At 53.1% G+C, this 20,239-nt stretch overlaps 1 protein-coding gene across 1 annotated transcript in view; it reads right to left on the bottom strand.

Annotated features, from left to right (window-relative positions):
• Nucleotides 1-20,239, bottom strand: part of LAMC3 (laminin subunit gamma 3) — an 81,769-nt gene that overhangs the window by 25,587 nt on the left and 35,943 nt on the right. Inside the window, exons 9-15 of the mRNA XM_030818053.1 lie at nucleotides 17,792-17,902; nucleotides 14,217-14,409; nucleotides 13,936-14,051; nucleotides 9,757-9,975; nucleotides 5,375-5,563; nucleotides 1,203-1,448; nucleotides 174-327 (exon numbers count right to left, since the gene is read on the bottom strand). Coding sequence (XP_030673913.1) covers nucleotides 174-327; nucleotides 1,203-1,448; nucleotides 5,375-5,563; nucleotides 9,757-9,975; nucleotides 13,936-14,051; nucleotides 14,217-14,409; nucleotides 17,792-17,902 — 1,228 coding nt within the window. The remainder of the gene's footprint in view (nucleotides 1-173; nucleotides 328-1,202; nucleotides 1,449-5,374; nucleotides 5,564-9,756; nucleotides 9,976-13,935; nucleotides 14,052-14,216; nucleotides 14,410-17,791; nucleotides 17,903-20,239) is intronic.

Genomic DNA, 20,239 nt, shown 5'->3' with positions numbered 1-20,239 from the left:
ATGAGTCCGATTCCAAGAGTCCATCCCTTTGCCCCCCTTCAGCAAAGGGCACAATGTGTCTGGCCGTGGGCCTAGGACAACACCTTCCAAACCAGGCCCCTCCCTGGGGGCTGCCTGATGCCTCTTCCATCCTGGAGAGGTCCCCAGGGCACTGGAAGTCTCACCCTACCTACCTCCGGCAGCCCCTCCCAGGCTGGAGGTCGAAGAAGCCAGGGTAGCAGCGGCTGCAGTCCCGTCCAGTCACATGAGGCAGGCAGGAGCATTGGCCTGTCACTGGGTCGCAGGGCATCTGCTCACTGACCGAGCCCTGTGGGTGACAGCTGCAAGCTGGGGGCAGGAGCGGAAAGGGGTGTTGGGAACAATGCAGATTGTCTGTTCCACCTTTGGGGGTCCAACAGAGGCAGAGGAGACGGGGGAGCCTCCAGAGATGATATGGCACATTCAGCCCAGATTCAGACACCCCTGCTGGAAAAAGGCTCCAAGGCCGAGCTCAAGCCTCAGCCCATTGACTATATCCCTAGAGGGACAGCACAGGACGGCCATGGTGGCAGACAGTCCTTCTGAGCCTGCCCTGAGCCCTGGCAGGCTGCAGAGGGCCAGAGACTTGGGCGAGGGTCACAGGCACAGCCCTGCACCCACGGCTCTGGGTCCCGTGACCCTGCTCTCCTGGCCACTGCCAGGGGAGCATCTCACTCTGGGCCAGAGTGGTGTTTCCTGCAGGGCTTCCACAAAGCAAGGGTGAGCAGGAGCCGGCAGCTGCTGCGTGGGAAAGGGCTCCAAGCACATCAGTATGGGGCAAAGGCTGAGCTTCCCTCCTGCAGGGCTCTGGGAGCCTCCCAGGGGGCTGAGTGTTAACTGAGGCGACGCCAGGAGGCATGGCCTTGGAGACCCGGCGCAGGGCGATCACCGGCTCAGCCGTATGTGCTGACTGCAGAGCGGGAGATAAGTGCTAGACTGTCCAGGCTTCGGGATCAGAGTTTGTAAGATCTCTCGGCTGAAAGAGACCCAGGAGAGGGGCAAACCCTTGTGCTTTCTGGACATGGAGACAGGGAAGGGGACTGACCTGCCTGAGGCTGGACAGCCTTGCAGAGGGGCCAGCTGGTTCCGGTGGGTTCCTCAGCCACCCCTTCTGGGTCCTGAGCCAGGGCAGCGGAGAAGGGGCCCACCGTGCGCCACCCCGGGGTCTGGAGGTAGGTACTCACGCATGCATTTGTCTGCGGGCCGAGGGACCAGGGCGCTCCCGTAGAAGCCTTCCTGACAGTGCTCACAGTGGTCACCCGTGGTGTTGTGCAGGCAGCGCAGGCAGTGGCCAGACAGGGGGTCACAGTTGCCCACGGCATTGGGGTCCACATTCCCGCTGCACTGGCACTGGTGGCAGGGCTGGGGGTGCCCAGAGAGCCCCAGCGGGTCCCCAAAAAAGCCATCATCACAGACCTCACAGCGCCGCCCTGTGTGTAGAGGGAGCACGTGTGGGGAACACAGCTGGCTGGGCCCACCAGGGATGAGGGTGGGTGTGAAGCAGAGCAAGCGCTCCTCCAGCCTCCCCAGAGCAGCACGGGCTTGGGCAGGAGGACCTGGGACCGGCCCCCAGTGGCTGCCCACAGCTGTGTGGTCCTGAGCAAGCCACTGCATCTCTAGGAGCTCAGGTTCCTCATCTCTAAAGCGGGGACAACAATGGTGGCTCCCCACAGGACTGTGGGGAGGGTTCAGTGACATAATTTGTGAAAAGTGCTTAACATCTGGCCTGACATGTAGTAAACACTCAGCAGCAGTGGCTATCATCACATATCTGTCCTCACACCCTCATCATCATTGTCACCATTATCTTCACCATCACCACTATCCTCACCAGCACCTCAACCATCATTATCACCTCCTTCATCATCATCCTTTTTTATTTATTATTATTATTATTGAGAAGGAGTCTCACTCTGTCACCCAGGCTGGAGTGCAGTGGTACGATCTCGGCTCACTGCAACCTCTGCCTCCCGGGTTCCAGTGATTCTCCTGCCTCAGCCTCCCAAGTAGCTGGGATTACAGGTACGCACCACCACACCCAGCTAATTTTTTAGTAGAGACGGGGTTTTGCCATGTTGGCCAGGCTGGTCTCGAACTCCTGACATCAGGTGATCCACCTGCCTTGGCCTCCCAAAGTGCTGGGATTACAGGTGTGAGCCACTGTGCCTGGCCGCTTACATGTTTTTTTCATGTTCCTCTTGATATTTTTACACGGCTCCAACATTACAATGAGTATATACATTTATTTCTATTTTCATTTATTTTTATTTTTTCTGAAGTTACTAAGTCAGTCAAGAGTATGTACTAATTTTATAATTAAAAAATAGCTGCTGCCATTGTGAAGAATAGTTGTGAGCTCCTTATGTCCTCAAAAGTCAACAGTCAGTTGAAATGAAGTTAATGGTACTGGCTGGGCACTGTGGTTCACACCTATAATCACAGCAGTTTGGGAGACTGAGGTGAGTGGATCACTTGAGGCCAGGAGTTCAAAACCAGCCTGGTCAACATGGCAAAATCCCCTCTCTACTAAAAATACAAACATTAGCTGGGTATAGTGGCAGGCGCCTGCAATCCCAGCTACTCGGGCGGCTGAGGCAGGAGAATCGCTCGAACTTGGGAGGCAGAAGTTGCAGTGAGCTGAGATCGTGCCACCACACTCTAGCCTGGGGGACAGAGTGAGACTCTGTTTCCAAAGAAAAAAAAGTTAACAGTGCTAAGGGCAACCCTGAAAAGGGAAAGGGGGAACGGAATGGAACAGAACGGATCAGAAAGGAAAAGACGAACCGGAACAGAGTTCAAGGTCGAGGCTAGCACCTGCCTTTTGGGTTCTAAAATAGAAATGAAGCTAGACAGGAAAGGGGGAGATTGAAACTAATGATGATGAATGAGCCCCACGGTTAAGTGGCCATTCACCTGGAACCAGGTGGGGACAGCTCACAGGGCAGGAGGCAACTCTGGAGGTCCTGGGAAGGGCTGCAAGCGGCCAGGATGGCAGGCAAGAGTCATCCCAGGACAAGTGAGAATCAGGACTTGACCTCGGTCAATCCCGACTCAGATGTCCAGGTGAGCTCTCAGTGTGCTAAGCCCTCCCAGGGCCCAGAGGACACTGGTATAGATAAGAAGGGCACTGGCAGAAGGTCCCAAGTCTAAAGTCCACTCCAGGTGACCCTCCCTCCCAAGGGTGGTTCCCTCTGCACACAGCATTGCCTGCTCCCCTGAAATCCTCCCTCAAGTATGTCTCAGCCTGGCTCTGCCTGAGCTTCTCTAACTGTCCACTCTCACTGGGTGGGCCTCGTGCATGTCTGCAGGCCAGGGGAGCCACAGTCGGGAGCTAGAAAATGTAAGGAAGACAATGAGAATGGAGGGACAGCATGGCGGCCAGTGGGGTGCAGGGTCCTGCAGTGCAATCTCCATCCCTCGGTTCTTGGGCTCCCGGCTCTGGGGCCATCCGCCCTGCCCTGTTGGCTGTTGACTGCCAGAGAGCTGCTTTCAGAACGGTCCCAGTGAAAGCACATGGCATTTGACAAATTGATTTAATGCAGCCACAAGTACCAAAAGCAATATCAGATGTCTAGGAATCTTAAAAACATTACACTGCGTGAAACAAGCCAGATCCAAAAGAACAAATACTGTATGGTTCCACTTAAATGGAATACTGGGAGCAAACTCATAGAGACAGAGAGGAGAACAGCTGTTATCAGGGGCTGGAGGGAGGAAGGGCTATTCAACAATACTTTTTTTTAAATTTTTTTTGAGATGGAGCCTTGCTCTGTCACCCAGGCTGGAGTGCAGTGGCACGTTCTTGGCTCACTGCAAACTCCGCCTCCTGGGTTCAAGCGATTCTCCTGTCTCAGCCTCCCGAGTAGCTGGGATTACAGGTACCTGCCACCACTCCTGGCTAATTTTTGTATTTTTAGTAGAGACGAGGTTTTGCCATGTTGGCCAGGCTAGTCTCAAACTCCTGACCTCAGGTGATCCGCCCGCCTCAGCCTCCCAAAGTGCTGAGATTACAGGCATGAGCCACCGCGCCTGGCCTCAACAACACATTTGATGGGTACGGTTTCTGTCTGGGATGATGAAAAAGTTCTAGAGACGGATGAGTGACAGCTGCACGGCATTGCAAATTGTACTTCCTGACGCTGAGTTATGCACTTAGAAATGGTTAAAATGGCAAATTTTATGTTATATGTATTTTACCATAATAAAAATTAATATTGTAATATGCCAAAAGTCATTGAATTATACTTTATTTTTTGAGACAGAGTTTCACTCTTGTTGCCCCGGCTGGAGTGCAGTGACGCGATCTTGGCTCACTGCAACCTCCGCCTCCCGGGTTCATGCGTTTCTCCTGCCTCAGCCTCCCGGGTAACTGGGACTATAGGTGCGTGCCACCATACCTGGCTAATTTTTTGTATTTTTAGTAGAGACGGGGTTTCACCGTGTTAGCCTGGATGGTCTCAAACTCCTGACCTTGTGATCCACCCGCTTCGGCCTCCCAAAGTGCTGGGATTACAGGCATGAGCCACCACGCCTGGCCTGTACTTTATTTAAAAAAGTTTTTTTTGATACAGGGTCTGGCTCTGTTGCCCAGGCTGGAGTGCAGTGGTGAAATCTCGGAACACTGCAGCCTCTGCCTCCCAGGCTCAAACCATCCTCCCACCTCAGCCTCCAGAGTATCTGGGACCACAGGTGCATGCCACGACACCCAGCTAATTTTTGTATTTTTTTTAGAGATGGGAGTCTCACTATGTTGCCCAGGCTGGTCTTGAACTCCTGGACTGAAGCAATCTGCCCACCTTGGCTTCCCAAAGTGCTGAGATTACAGGCATGAGCCACCACACCCAGCCGAATTGTACGCTTTAAATGGGTGAACTGTCAGGTATATGAATAGTATCACAATAAAGCTGCTTTTTTAAAAAAAAAATCAGAGTGCAGGATGCCTGAGTCCGGAGCAGGAAAGAATGCAAGGAGCCTGGGAACAAGGGTGGGCACAGGTGGTTCTGCTTTTTACATTACCTGATGACATTTTTTAAAGGCTAGAAGTTTAATCGAGGTTTTCCACCTTAGCTGTGTAACAGAATCACCCAGGGAACTTGTTCAACTATCACTAATCCAGGCTCTAAGGGGCCAGACACCAGATATGGGTATTTTCAAATGGCCCAAATTCTCAATGGCCCAAATTCTGCTGGCAATGTGCAGCAGCCTGGGGCTCTGGCTATGGGGCTAAGGGATTCCGTGTCCCCAGAGGTCATGCCTGTTGCCCAGAAGCTGGGCTGTCCCTCACTTGCCATACCCTAAACCCAGGGCAGAGTCACAGCGCCGGGGCTTGGCCCTCCACGGGGCAGGAGTCACTCACCTCTCTGGCCCGGGGGGCAGTGGGTGCACACCACCTCCCCGTTCTCTGGGATGGTCGTGCAGGCCGACTGGCCAGGGCAGGGACAGGGCTGGCAGTCATCGGCTTGGCCTGCGAAAGGGTTGCCATAGAAACCTGGCAAGCAGCGTTCACAGGATGGGCCCTCGGTATGGTGGCTGCAGACGCAGATCCCTGAGGGGCAAGACAAGCACCTGTTTACCCCTGTCTGAACCCAGAATGCCCAGAGATGGTGGGCATCCTGGTGGGAGAGGTTAGGGAGCACATCCTGGGCAGAAGTGGGGTGGGGACCTTTCCCAGGCAGAGGCAGCAAGGCCTGGGGATTGAGGGTCCAGGCCTGGAGCTGGACCACTTGGTTCATGTCCACCACTTACTTCCTGTGCAAAGCTGGGCAAGTTGTCTAATGCGCCCACACCTCAGTCTCCTCATCTGCAAAATGGGAACAACCACAGCACTGACTTCAAAGGGTTCTTGTCAGGGTCCAACAAGACCATGCCTTCAAAGTGCCTTGCACACTCTCTGGCACACATAATCATTGGTGCTGTTATTATTATTATTAGTTGAGACAGAGTCTCACTCTGTCACCCAGGCTGGAGTGCAGTGGTGCAATTTGGCTCACTGCAAACTCCACTTCCCAGGTTCAAGTGATATTCCTGCCTCAGCCTCCCAAGTAGCTGGGGTTACAGGCCTGCGTCACCACACCTGTCTAATTTTTGTATTTTTAGTAGAAATGGGGTTTCACCATGTTGGCCAGGCTGGTCTCAAACTCCTGACCTCAAGCTATCTGCCCGCCTCGGCCTTCCAAAGTTCTGGGATTACAGGCGTGAGCCACCGTGCCCGGCCAACACTGTTATTATTTTGTATTCCGAAACCACTCTCTGAACCAACAGGTGACATGGCTACCATTTGCTACGCTGTTGTCCTCTTGATGCCAAGGGACCAAACGGAAGAGCAACTTTTCCTAAGGGAGACACAGCCCCAGAATTCTGGCCTTCACATGACTTTGCAAAGAGGCTCCCCTTTATGGGGTTTGGGATACACAGGGGATACCTAGTCTCAGAGGAGGGAACCCCTGTTCCTGCCCTCTGGCTCCTGATGATGGTGGATTCTGCACTCTTCTTCCCCAGGCCGACCACACCTGGCATCTGCTCAGAGCCTGGGGTGCTTGGGAAGGGAGGCCTGCTGCCAGGGACTGAGTGAGAAGCCTGGCTGAGAAGGGGTTAACCAAGACCACCACTTCCAGGAGGTCCCCAGGCAGCACCCCAGCAGCCAAGGCACAGGTGACCTGGGAGGAAGAGTGAGAACCAGGTCGCTCATGGATAGCAGGGCTGGCATCCAGGGGGAACTGTCCCAGCCCAGGCCCAGCACCCATAGGCTCATTCCTCCTCTCAGCCTAGGCAGCGGGGCTATACTGCCCGTTTCACAGATGAGGACTTGCCCAAGCTGAGCGGGAAGTTGTGGCAGGGCCAGAGGCTCTGTGGGGATGACAAACTGATCCTAGTCATGGGAGGACCCTGCTTCCTCTACAGGGGCTGTGGGAAGCACTGCAGCAGGGAGGGATTATGTGGCCTTGTCTGGGCTCAATTATCGATGCCTGCCATGGACACAAGAAGACAGAGTGCCCTGTGTGTGGCATGTGGCATGTGGCTGTGCTTGCCCTCCCTGGCTAGGTCAGCTGACGTCTTTTATTTTTTGAGATGGAGTCTGCTCTGTCGTCCAGGCTGGAGTGCAGTGGCACGATCTCCGCTCACTGCAAGCTCCGCCTCCCGGGTTCACGCCATTCTCCTGCCTCAGCCTCCCGAGTAGCTGGGACTACAGGCGCCCGCCACCACGCCTGGCTAATTTTTTGTATTTTTAATAGAGATGGGGTTTCACCGTGTTAGCCAGGATGGTCTCGATCTCCTGACCTCGTGATCTGCCCACCTCAGCCTCCCAAAGTGCTGGGATTACAGGCTGAGCCACCGTGCCCGGCTTTTTTTTTTTTTTTTTTTTTTTTGTGAGATGGAGTCTTACTCTGTCGCCCAGGCCAGATTGCAGCGGCACGATCCTGGCTCACTACAACCTCCATCTCCCAGGTTGAAGCAATTCTCATGCCTCAGCCTCCCAAGTAGCTGGGATTACAGGCATCTGACCACACCCGGCTAATTTTCGTATTTTTAGTAGAGACGGGGTTTTACCATGTTGGCCAGGCTGGTCTTGAACTCCCAACCTCAGGTGATCCACCTGCCTTGGCCTCCCAAAGTGCTGGGATTACAGGCATGAGCCCACATCTGGCCTCTTTTTTTTCTTTTTTTCCTCTGGAGTCTTGCTTTTGTCGCCCAGGCTGGAGTGCAATGGTGTGATTTCAGCTCTCTGCAACCTCCGCCTCCTGGGTTCAAGCAATTCTCCTGCCTCAGCCTCCCAAGCAGCTGGGATTACAGGTGTCTGCCACCATGCCCAGCTAATTTTTGTAGTTTTAGTAGAGACAGGGTTTCACCATGTTGGCCAGGCTGGTCTCAAACTCCTGACCTCAGGTGATCCGCCCACCTTGGCATCCCAAAGTGCTGGGATTACAGGTGTGAGCCACCATGCCTGGCTACTGTCTTTTCAGGAAGAAAAATGCCCAGCAGCCTTTTTCTCAGACAGCCCCCACCTGCTCTGGGGAGGCAGCAGGCGTCTAGGCATGAAGCCCTCAGTGTGGGAGTGGAGAGAGGCCTGAGTCCAGCCTTCTCAGGTGCCTCCTGGCCACGTGACCTTGAGCAAGGCCAGGTCTGCTCCTATAGAAGTGGGGATCAGTGGGCCAGGCGTGGTGGCTCACACCTGTCATCCCAGCACTTTGGGAGGCTGAAGCAGGAGGATCACTTGAAGTCAGAGGTTTGAAACCATCCTCAACATGGTAAAACGCCATCTCTACTGAAAATATAAAAATTGGCTGAGCATGGTGACCTCATGCTGTAATCCCAGCGTCTGTAATCCCAGCATCTGTAATCCCAGCTACACAGGAGGCTGAGGTGGGAGGATCTCTTGAACCCAGCAGGAGGCTGCAGTGAGCCGAGTCTGCACCACTGCACTCCAGCATAGGCAACAGAGCGAGACTCTGTCACCCCCTACAAATAAAATAAAATATAAATCATACAATAAAATAAAAAGAAGTGGGAATGAGGAGCCAGTAGTGATCAGGCCCCGGGAGTCCAGGCTGGAAGGAGGCACAGCTCTGCCACCTGCTGGCCATGCATCTGCACACTGCAGTGTAGGACCCTCACCTGTGAGATGGGACAGGAAGGGTCCTGGCCCCGGCAGTGATGTCTGCAGGAGTCAATGATGTAGTGTAGAGAAGGTGAATAGCACATGTCGGAACCTGGTGACACTATTTTATTATTTCCCAAGTGTCCTGAAAAGTAGAGACTTTCATTATCTGTGCTTCCCTAAGGCACTCCCAGTTAGCTATGGCTGAGCTCTGATGCAACCCAAGCCTGTGTTTTCAGAGCCTGAGCGTCTCCTGACCGCCATATGGCTTTGTGTAGAAACAGAGGCAGTGTATATACTGTCATTATCCCCACCTTACAGAAGGGGAAGCAGGCTCAGGGAGGGAAGTGACTTTCCCATGGCCACTAAGGGGTGAGGGTGGCAGGTCCCAGCGGGGGCCGGGACCCTTCCTGTCCCATCTCACGGGTGAGGGCTCCACACTGCAGTGCAGATGTATGGCCAGCAGGTGGCAGAGCTGTGCCTCCCTCCAGCTAGGACTCCTGGGGCCTGGTCACTCCTGGCTACTCCTTCCTACTTCTTTTTATTTTATTTTATGTTTTATATTTCATTTTATTGTTTGTGGGGGGTGACAAAGTCTCGCTCTGTTGCCTATGCTGGCGTGCAGTGGTGCAGTCTCAGCTCACTGCAGCCTGCTGCTGGGTTTGAGATCTTCTCACCTCAGCCTCCTGGGTTGGTGCCTATGAGCTGCTGTCAGCTGTGTGACCTTCATGAGAACCCTCCTGCTGTCACCCACCATGCTGGTGCCTCTGCCCTTCCTCACAGCACCCTCTGCATGTAAGGACCCTGAGGTCTTTCCCTGGTCCTTCCTGGGAAAAGAGCCAGCCCAGGGAGAAGGTGGCGTGGACAGACGGCCCGCAGAGTAGCTGGCTTATGGTTTTCATCTGATACACACAAAGTCCTTGGCACAGAGCCTGAGGCCTCAACAAATTCCAGTAGTAACTTTTATTAAACTATGAGGCGCCCAGGCACTGAGCAGCACGGGAAGGCTCAGTGCCCGCGCTGCCCCACAGCTTGGCCAACACCTCAATGCCTGTGCCAGGCTGGCCCTGTTCAGGTCAGTACTCATCTCACGGTTTTGGGTATAACCCAGGTGCCTTCGGATGGGGTGCCGGGACACTCACCTGTATTGGGGTCACAGGTGCCATGCTGGTTACAGGTGCAGGGGACACAGCTGGCATAGGGACCCCCCTGTGGCATCTCCCTCTTGTATCCTGGAGCACAGGATTCACAGAACTGGCCCGTGTAGCCATTGGGACATGAACAGGTCTCCACCCAGGAGGCTGGCGGGGAAAGCCCTGGCCGGGCGGATGTGAGCCGGACCTCAGTCAGGAACACTTGACCTGCAGAGCGAGAAGGGAGAGAGGAAGAGAGGAGGCACAAGCTCCCTGCACATGCTTCCCCCTAAAACCTTCCCGTTCGCATATGGACCAGGCCCACGTATATAAAGGCAGATTAGCAATCAATGATTTTTTTTTTTTTTTTGACACAGATTCTCATTCTGTCACTCAGGCTGGAGTGCAGTGGTACAATCATAACTCTGCAGCCTCGACTCCCAGGCTCCAGTGATCCTACCATGTCACCCTCCCAAGTAGCTGAGACTACAGGCAAGCCACCAAGCCTAGCTAATTTTTAAAATTTTTGTAGAGATGGGGTTTCTCCATGTTGCCCAGGCTGGTCTTGAACTCCTGATCTCAAGTAATCCTCCTGCCTTGGCCTCCCAAAGTGCTGGGATTGCATGTGTGAGCCACTGCGCTGGTTGATTTTTTTTTTTTTAAATAGTCAATTCAAGGGTAAGGGAGATGATTTGGCAGTTTTCAAGAAGAAATAGATATGGCTGATAATTTTATGGAAAGATATGCATCCACAGGTTATTAAAGATACATAGATTTAAACAACAATTATACCATTCACACCTCTCAGACTGGTAACATTTTATAGATGAATTTTAGTGGAGGATGGGGTGTAGGAAACTCACCTGGGCTGCTCATAACTGAATGCTACATTTAGGCAAAGTTTAAGGCCTGTTTCTAAAGTTTTAAGATTTTTCTTGTTGTTTTGTTTGTTTTTAAGAGAGACAGAATCTTGCTCTGTCACTCAGGCTGGAGTACAGTGGTACAACCATAGCTCACTGCAGCCTTGAACTCCTGGTCTCAAATGATCCTCCTGCCTCAGCCTCCCAAGTAGCTGATACCAAAGGTGCGTGGCACCACACCCAGCTAATTTTTAAATTTTTTGTAGAAAAACAGTTTCACCCTGTTGTCCAGGCTGGTTTTGAACTCCTGGCCTCAAGGACTCCTCCTGTCTCAGCCTCCCAAAGTGCTGGAGTTACAGGCTTGAGCCACCACGCCCAGCCTAAAGTTCTAAGTGTTATGGGAGATTTTGAGACTAATGAATATAACAGGATTTTGATGTAAAAGAAGCTAATTGACACGGAAATGTCAGTGACATTTCTTACCTGCAAGGAAAGTCAACATCTTGTATTTAGATAAACTATAATGCGTACATTTTAAAAATAAAGAAATCTGATATTTGAAAAAAAAAAAAAAAAAAAAAAAGGGCCGGGCGTGGTGGCTCAAGCCCGTAATCCCAGCACTTTGGGAGGCCGAGGTGGGCAAATCACAAGGTCAGGAGATCGAGACCATCCTGGCTAACACGGTGAAACCCCGTCTCTACTAAAAAATACAGAAAATTAGCCGGGCATGGTGGTGGGCGCCTGTAGTCCCAGCTACTCGGGAGGCTGAGGCAGGAGAATGGCATGAACCCGGGAGGCGGAGCTTGCAGTGAGCTGAGATCACGCCACTGCACTCCAGCCTGGGCAACAGAGCAAGACTCTGTCTCAAAAAATAAAAAAAATAAGAAGAAGAAGAAGAAGAAAAAAATGAGTGTGGATGTATGAATACTAATCAGGAGGTTTTGCTTCCAGTAACGGAGGAGTAGGGGATCCTGGCAGATCAACCTTCCCACAGAAAACAACTATAAACTCTGGGCAAAATACGAAAATGACCATCTGTAGACACAGAACAGGGAGACTGGAGGCGGCCGACACTCCTCATCAGGGCAGCCTTTCTGAAGGAAAATTCGGCAGTGTGGATCAAAATGGAAAATGCTACCTCTTTGACCTAACATCTCCATTTCCAGCACTCTGTCCTAAAGCAACACTTATACTGGAATACCAAGATCTTTCTATGAGGCTGGTCCCTATTCCCTGTGACACGGTTGTAATGGGGAAAACTGGAGACCACTTAAGTGCCTGTCAATAGGGGGATGGCTAAAACCTCACAGAGCACCCATACCACAGAATCTCACACACCAGACACAGAAAACCAGGCTTTCTACGCATAGTGACAAGGAACTACCTCCACGACACACTGTTAGCTGACAAAAAGCAAGTCCCAGAATATTGTACTGCGTGATTACCTTTCTTTCCTTTTCCCTCCCTCGCTCCCTCCCTCCCTTCTTTCTCTCTCTCTCTCTCTCTTTCTCCCCCTCCCTCCCTCTCTCTCTTTCTTTCTTGTTCTTTCTTTTTTTGGACAAGGTCTGGCTCTGCTACGCAGGCTGGAGTGCAGTGGCATGATCTTGGCTAACTGCAACCTCCGCCTCCCGGGTTCAAGCAATTCTCCCTCCCGAGTAGCTGGGATTGCAGGCACGTGCCACCATACCCGGCTAATTTTTGTATTTTTAGTAGAGACGGGGTTTCACCATGTTGCCCAGGCTGGTCTCAAACTCCTGAGCTCAAGCGATCCGCCCGCCTCAGCCTCCCAAAGAGCTGGGATTACAGGCGTGAGCCACCACACCCGGCTGTGTAATCACATTTCTATGTTTAAAAAAAAAAAATACAGATGTTAAGTACATACACACAGAAAGGTTTAGAGAGAGGCCTCCCAAAACATTACCCATGGAAAGAGGAAGTTTGGGGATTGTGGGTGCGGGGGAGGTAGCTATGTCCTCTGCTTCTCCAGTGCATCCCAGCACCCTTGGACTCAAAAGAGGCCCAGGGGAAGACTGACCATCTGAGCCAGAGGTTCTCAAAAAGAGCAAAATCTCTCTCCCCTAGAAGCAAATCTGAGGACATGTTGGTTGTCATGTGGATGAAGAGGCCTAAAGTTCCCAGAAATTGACATTCCCAGAAACTCCCCACGTGACTTTCAAATGTCCTGCTTGGTGCTAGAAGGGTAGAAAAACCCCTTTGTAAACATCTGAGCCTAGAGCTCAGCTGCATTTTACACACAGACACTAGGGTTTTTGTTTTTTTTTTTTTTTTTTAGAGACAAGGTCTCACTCTGTCACCCAGGCTGGAGTGCAGTGGCACAATCACTACAGTCTCAACCTCCTGGGCTCAAGCGATCCTCCAGTCTTAGCCTCCTAAGTAGCTGGGATTACAGGTACAGATCACCCCATCAGGCCGTTTTTTTGTTGTTGTTGTTATTGTTGTTTTGAGATGGAGTCTGGCTCTGTCGCCCAGTCTGGAGTGCAGTGGCGCAATCTTGGCTCACTACAACCTCCACCTCCTGGGTTCAAGCGATTCTCCTGCCTCAGCCTCCCAAGTAGCTGGGATTACAGGTGCGTGCCACCATGCCCAGCTAATTTTTGTATTTTTAGTAGAGATGGAGTTTCACCATCTTGGCCAGGCTGGTCTCGAACTCCTGACCTCATGATCCACCTGTCTCGGCCTCCCAAAGTGCTGGGATTACAGGTGTCAGCTTCTGCACCCGGCCTATGTTGATTTTTAAAATAGCGCGTGGGTAGGTTATAATGAGGAACAGATCAGAGGCTAAGGCTGTCAATCACTGTGAACAGGGTGGGAGGTGGTGACAGACCCCCATCAATTATGTGTGACGGCTTGGCCCCCTCTTTGGGAAGACCAGTCCCTCCTAGGGTGGCTTAGGTACAATACCGCCAGTGACCAGCAGGGGAGTCACTCTCCCAGGGGACTCCTGGACTGCCGGCTGTGGGCTGTGTCCCGCAGGGACAGGGGGCTTGGTGGATTCAGCGAAGGTGGAGTGAGCACACCCAACGGGTCTGGGTGGCTTGCTGGCCGCACACCTGCCTCTGAGGCCCACCCTTCAGGCCTCTCTCCCGTCCAGTCCCTGCGTCGGACCTCAGCCACCATCCCTACTGCCTTCACGGGTTATATGGCCTCCGGCAACTGTCCTGACTTTTGACTCAGATTCCTTCTTGGCAAAACAGGACAATAACCACCCGGCTGTGAGGCCCCGACGAGACTGTGACCGCAGGAGCCCAGCCCAGTTCTGAGACCTGGCAAGCACTCGGGTCTTGGGCATGTGGTTGTCTTTACTGACCGGCAGGGCTGGGGCCGGGACTGACGCGGAGGCGGAGGCTGGTCAGGTTGGCGAGGAGCCGCTGGAAGTGGAAGGGGGGCAGCGGAGGGGCCACGTCCTCGGAGGTCTCCTGCAGGCTGGCGAGAGAAGCGGTCAAAGCGAGATCCCGACATAGGGTGGGGGGTACCATGCCTGGGGATGAGGGGTAGCCCCCCAGACTACAGGGGCATCTGAAATGTGCCCGGACCTCAGAGACCACCCCTCCCACCTCCCCATCTCTCAGGACAGAAGAGGATACTTACTGGAACCTGAGCTCTACCTCCCTGGGATGCCTGGCATCCTGGGGGCCAGACAGGCTAGAGTGCCTCAGGGACAGGGCCAAGCCTGCCCCTTCCAGCCTCAGCTGCACAGGGAGTGGGGAGTCCCTGGGGGGCATCCGGAACGTCAGGATGAGGGGCTGCCCGTAGCTGAACCGCTGGTCTCCCAGGAACTTCTCTGAAGACAAGAGAAGAAGGCTTTGACAGTCTTCATATGGTTAGCTGGATTTTAAATGTCTATATTGATTTCATTGGCAACTAAACATTCAAACAAGATAAAAGTGCAGTGGGCAGAAAATCAAAGACTCCCTGCACAGCAGACCCTGCAGGGGCCGCCCACACCTCCACAGCCGGTCCCCGGCTTCACAAGTGTGTGACCTGTGCCGCGACACACGCCCCCACATTTGGCTTCATGCTCTGCTGTGACCATCTTCACATTCTTAATAATTTTATCTTTGAACTAGGGTTTTAGAAGTGATGTCCGATGGAACATGCAGTCCAAGCTTGAACGGAGGGGATACACACACGTGTGACCAGAGAGGCCTGCTTGTGTGTAGCATTCACGATGCCCATGAGCACGGAATTCCTAGGGAACACCCAGCAGCAGGAGTTTAGCGGGACTCCAGGTGACAGCAAGGTAAGTAAGCTGGCTGAGTGAGCAGAGGCGCTCTGGGCCCCAGGCCATGCCTTCCCTTCCAATCAGAGCTTGCTCTGAACTCGGAAAGAAGGCACTAGTGTTTGAGAAACATGAACCACCGAGCGCTGTGCGGTACCTTCTGACTCATATCATTTTCCTGTATCAGCCAATCATTTCTTTGGAAGTTCGTGACCCAGGAGGAAAGGACACAGGCCACCCTCCCTCCTCCTTTCCCGGTGGTCTTTCCCTTACCCGTGAGAAAGCCACAGAGGTGTGCCGTGTTGGTGGAACATGCGTGTGTCAAGGAGTGAAATAAAAGTGGCTGGGCTTGTTGTGTGCAGTATTTCCAGTCCTCGTAAGAACAAAATATGCAGCCTGGTGTTGTGGCTCACACCTGTAATCCCAGCACTTTTGGAGGCTGAGGCGGGTGGATCACAAGGTGAGGAGTTCAAGACCAGCCTGGCCAAGATGGTGAAACCCCATCTCTACTAAAAATACAGAAAATTAGCCAGGCGTGGTTGTGGGCACCTATAATTCCAGCTACTTGGGAGGCTGAGGCAGGGAATTGCTTGAACCCAGAAGGCAGAGGTTGCAGTGAGCCAAGACCACGCCATTGCACTCCAGCCTTGGCAACAGAGCAAGACTCTGTCTCAAAAAAAAAAAAAAAAAAAAAAGAATGGTAAAATTCATGCTAATAACTTAATATGTTTCATGCTAATAACTTAAAATTTTCCTTTACCTAGAATGGCATCAAATAGCAAACCAAAAAACACCATGACGAATAAAGGGCAAAACTGCAGGGAAAAAAAAAGTGTTTCTATTTTAGTACCTTTAATGGTACTTCCCCCTATTTGGGAATTGGGGGGGAATTTTAATTCTGCAGTGCATCCCTCAAATTCTGTAGTGTGCCCTGCCACAGCTTTGGTGGGCAGCTCCTGAAACACTGAAAGTCCCTGTGTCCCTCTGCCCCAGAGCGTTTCCTGGCTGGGGGAATTTCTCACCTGTGCAGAAGCAGCCTGAAGCAGGGAGCCCCGGGAGCTGGTGGCCACCTGCCCCGGCTGCACCCCAATTCGGCCTCCAGAATCAATCACCAGTGTGAGCGCAATGCTCCCCTCCCATCCTTTGCTACTCACGTTCTACACGTGAGATGGTTCCACACAGTTCCACAACCGGCAGTCTTTGTAAAGGCTGCATCACAGTCCACCAACAGGCTACCCAGCCCCTCCTGGGACTGCCCCAAGCTTGCACCATTAAATACTCTTTTTTTTTTTTTTTTTTGAGATGGAGTCTCACTCTGTTGCCCAGGCTGGAGTGTAATGGTGCGATCTTGGCTCACTGCAACCTCCATCTCCCAGGTTCAAGCAATTCTCCTGTCTCAGCCTCCTGAGTAGCTGGGATGACAGGCATGTACCACCACGTCTGGCTAACTTTTTTGTATTTTTAGTAGAGACGAGGTTTCACCATATTGGTCAGGCTGGTCTTGAACTCGTGACCTCAGGAGATCCCCCCCCCCCCCCACCTCAGCCTCCCAAAGTGCTGGGATTACAGGTGTGAGCCATTGCGCCCGGCCTAAATACTTATCTTCACTCAGCTCCTGGTCTTTGCCCCACTGAGTGCTCACAGGCAGAATACAGAAAGTGGACATGCTGGCCAGAGGGACTACGTGTTCATTCCCTCTGATGCTGTCACCAGCCAGCCCAGACACTTGTTTCTGTGTCCCCACCGTAAGCAACAGGCAGAAGCCTGGTTCCCCTGCCATGCCCTCACCTCCAGCCGCTCAGGGTGCCCCGGGAGCGGGCCGGCCTGAGAGCACCATGAGGACAGGCCATCCATCCATGTCACCCCTGCAGCGTGCCCAACACCCAGCGAGCACTTCTTGCAGGAATAAGCCCCTTTTCTTACATATGCCAGCAGAGTGGCCATGGAACAGAGTGTGTTTTTTGCTCATGGGCCTCTGAGCTTGGAGTGCCTGCCCCACGAGGGGTCCGAGGCCTTTGACTTCCTGGCTGCAGGGCACACGGCTCCTCAGCCATCTGTGACATCATCTCCCTGGCCTCTCTGGCAGAGGGAGGGAGGGAAAGGGCAGAGCTGGTCAGGGGTGCTGGCAGGTCCTGAATCAGCCACAGTGGGGCTAAAGATGGGCTCTAGGCTCTGGGTTCTGGGACTGAGATAGTCGCCAAGAGACCACAGTTCCCCTCACTGTGGGGTGGAGAGGTCAGAATGATCAAGAACCTCCTTCCTTTTGCAAGAATGCCGTGGCCCTGGGCTTAAGGTGCGGTGGCCTGGTGGGTGAGGGGCTGATGGGAAACACAGATATTCTCTGGGCCGTGACAGTGGCTATGGCTCTGTGGCACTGAAGAAGCCCTCCGTGACAAAGCTACGACCAGAAAAATGGGGGTTTCATCAGATATTGTGGTCTGATGGCAGAATAACAGCCTCCCAAAGGCATCCACATTCTAATCCCTGGAATCCATAAATATGGTGTGTTCTGTGGCAGGGGACATTAAGGTTGTTAATCAGCTGACCTGAGGTAGGAAGAGCCTCTTGGGTTATCCAGCTGGGCCCCATCAATCATTAGAGATTAATGGCAAATACACAAGAGGGAGGCAGGGGAATTAGTGCCAGTAATGGGGCGTGAGACAAACTTGGCTGCTTTGAAGATGGAGGAAGGAGCCACGAGCCCAGGAATGCAGGCAGCTTCTGGAGGCTGGGAAAGGCAAGGAAGGGACTTTCCCATGGGCCTCCAGAAGGAACTCAGCCCTGCTGACACCTTGATGTTAGCTCCGAGAGACCTATCTCTGACTTCTCCAGAACTCTAAGAGAATAAACTGGCATTGTTTACAGCCTCTAATGTGTGGCAAGTTGTTTAGCAGCAGGAGGAACCGACACAGGGCGGTCAGACCCCACCTGGTGCTGGAGGTACCTGGTGCTGTGAGCTCCTCCTCGTCTTCTGGACTCAGGAGGACCCCATTTGGGCTCCATTGTGGGGGGTGCTCGGGGCCCCCCACACTTCTGGCCCACCAGCCTTCGGCTCCTAGACAGCAAACACAGACAACCCCCGATCAGTGTGAGGCCCCAGAGGGTGGTCTCCAGGTGCCAGCCCCAGCTGGGGCCTTGGGGTGGGAGGGAGCCCCAGGAGAAGCTAGAAAGCTCAGGGACCCGGATCTACTTGGGGCATGGTCAGACCTGGAAGCCTGCCCTGCCCTTTCAGTGGGGTTTTGAGCTCAACATGAAGACAGCCTGAAGACCCCCACATGGGGGCCCTGGGACATCAGGGCCATCTCTAATAGTACCAGACGTGACCTCATCTTCAGGTTCTCAGAGAACTTTCTCACCTGTGACCTCATGAACCCTGTCCTTCCAGTGACCCGTGTCATTAACACCACCACAGGCAAGGAGGCCACCTGGTTAGGAAGGGGCCCAGCCAGGATGGGAGCCCAGGCCTTCTGGTCCCCAGTGCCAGTTCAGTGCCTCCTCCCTCTGGCCACAGCAGTTAATATGGAGCACAGCCCAGCACACAGAGAGTGACCTTAAGGAGGTGCCTCTCCAGGGGGCAGCAGGCAATGAGGCGGAGGCCAAACACCTGGGGCAGCCAAGGGGTAAGAAGGAAGGAACGGAGTGGGGAAAGCAGTCAGAGAAAGGAAGATGTCAACATGAAGAGAAGTTTGCAGACAGGCATTTAGAAGGAACTAGGAGGCCAAGCACAGTGGCTCATGCCTGTAATCCCAACACTCTGAGATGCTGAGGTGGATCACCTGAGGTCAGAAGTTCGAGATCAGCCTGGCCAACATGGTGAAACCCTGTCTCTGCTAAAAATACAAAAATTAGCCAGGCATGGTAGCAGCTGCCTATAATCTGAGCTACTCAGGAGGCTGAGGCAGGAGAATCGCCTGAACCCGAGAGGCGGAGGTTGCAGCGAGCCAAGATTGCGCCACTGCACTCCAGCCTGGGTGACAGAGCAAGACTCTGACTCAAAAAAAAAAAAAAAAAAAAAATCAGCTGGATGTGGTGGCTCACACCTATAATCCTAGCGCTCTGGGAGACCAAGGCAGATGGATCATGATGTCAAGAGATCGAGACCATCCTGGCCAACATGGCGAAACCCCGTCTCTGCTAAAAAAATAAAATTAAAATAATAAAAATTTAAAAACCACTCAGTTTTCTTTTTTTCTTTTAAGACAGAGTCTCACCCTGTCACTCAGGCTGGAGTGCAGTGGCGTGATCTCAGCTCGCTGCAACCTCTGCCTCCCAGGTTCAAGCAATTCTCCTGCCTCAGCCTCCCGAGTAGCTGGGATTACAGGAGCTGGCCACCAAGCCTGGCTAATTTTTATATTTTTAGCAGAGATGGGGTTTCGTCATGTTGGCCAGGCTGGTCTCGAACTCTTGACCTCAGGTGATCCGCCCCCCCCCCCCGGCCTCCCAGAGTGCTGGGATTACAGGCGTGAGCCACTGCACCCGGCCACAGTTTCCATTTCTAAGACAGCAAATATCCATATAAACCACCCACATAAACAAAAGCACTTTGGGGTTCTCAATAATTTTCAAGAGCATAAAGGGATCCAGAGGCCAGGTGCGGTGGCTCACACCTGTAATCCCAGCACTCTGGGAGGCTGAGGAGGGTGGATCAGTTGAGGTGAGGAGTTCAAGACCAGCCTGACCAACATGGTGAAACCCCCGATCTGTACTAAAAATACAAAAATAAGCCGGGCGTGGTGGTGGGTGCCTGCAGTCCCAGCTGCACAGGAGGCTGAGACAGGAAAATCACTCGAACCTGGGAGGCAGAGGTTGCAGAGAGCTGAGATCGCGCCATTGCACTCTAGCCTGGGCAACACAGTGAGACTCCGTCTCAAAAAAAAAAAAAAAAAAAAAAGAATTCAGAGACCAAAAAGTTTGAGAACTGCTGTGCAAGGGCAACTGTGAGACAAAATGAGATGACATCCCTGAAGGGCCGGCCACACCCAGTGCCTGGCCCAATGTGAGAACAGATCATGACACTGTTCTTAGGGTCTAGAAAATGAGTCCTGCCCAACACTAACACCCTAGACCCCCGGACCCAGGACCCAGACACGCTGTCCCGGTCCGCGCAACTCTCGGTCCTGCTTTCTGCACGGCTTCCAGCAGAGGGCGCGCAGCCCTCATGTCTGGGGCGCCCCGGCGTCGGCCCCGAGGTTCTTCTGTTCCAGCTGATGCCTCGCTCTTTCCTAGGGACAGGCGGAAGGTGCGGGGCGCTCCGTGGGACGTGGCTGGGGCCCACGTAGCCTCTGGTTTAATGCAGAGCTCCGAGCTCTGCTGCTTTCCTCTTTAAATATGCGGCTGTGCCACCTGGAGTCAGGGACCATGGTACAGGCCACCACAGTGGTTAAGGGCAAAA

The sequence above is a fragment of the Nomascus leucogenys genome, chromosome 8, assembly GCF_006542625.1.
Source record: "Nomascus leucogenys isolate Asia chromosome 8, Asia_NLE_v1, whole genome shotgun sequence".
Taxonomy (NCBI): Eukaryota; Metazoa; Chordata; class Mammalia; order Primates; family Hylobatidae; genus Nomascus; species Nomascus leucogenys.
The sequence above is the reverse complement of the archived record's forward strand: the minus strand, read 5'-3'. Positions and strand labels throughout refer to the sequence as shown.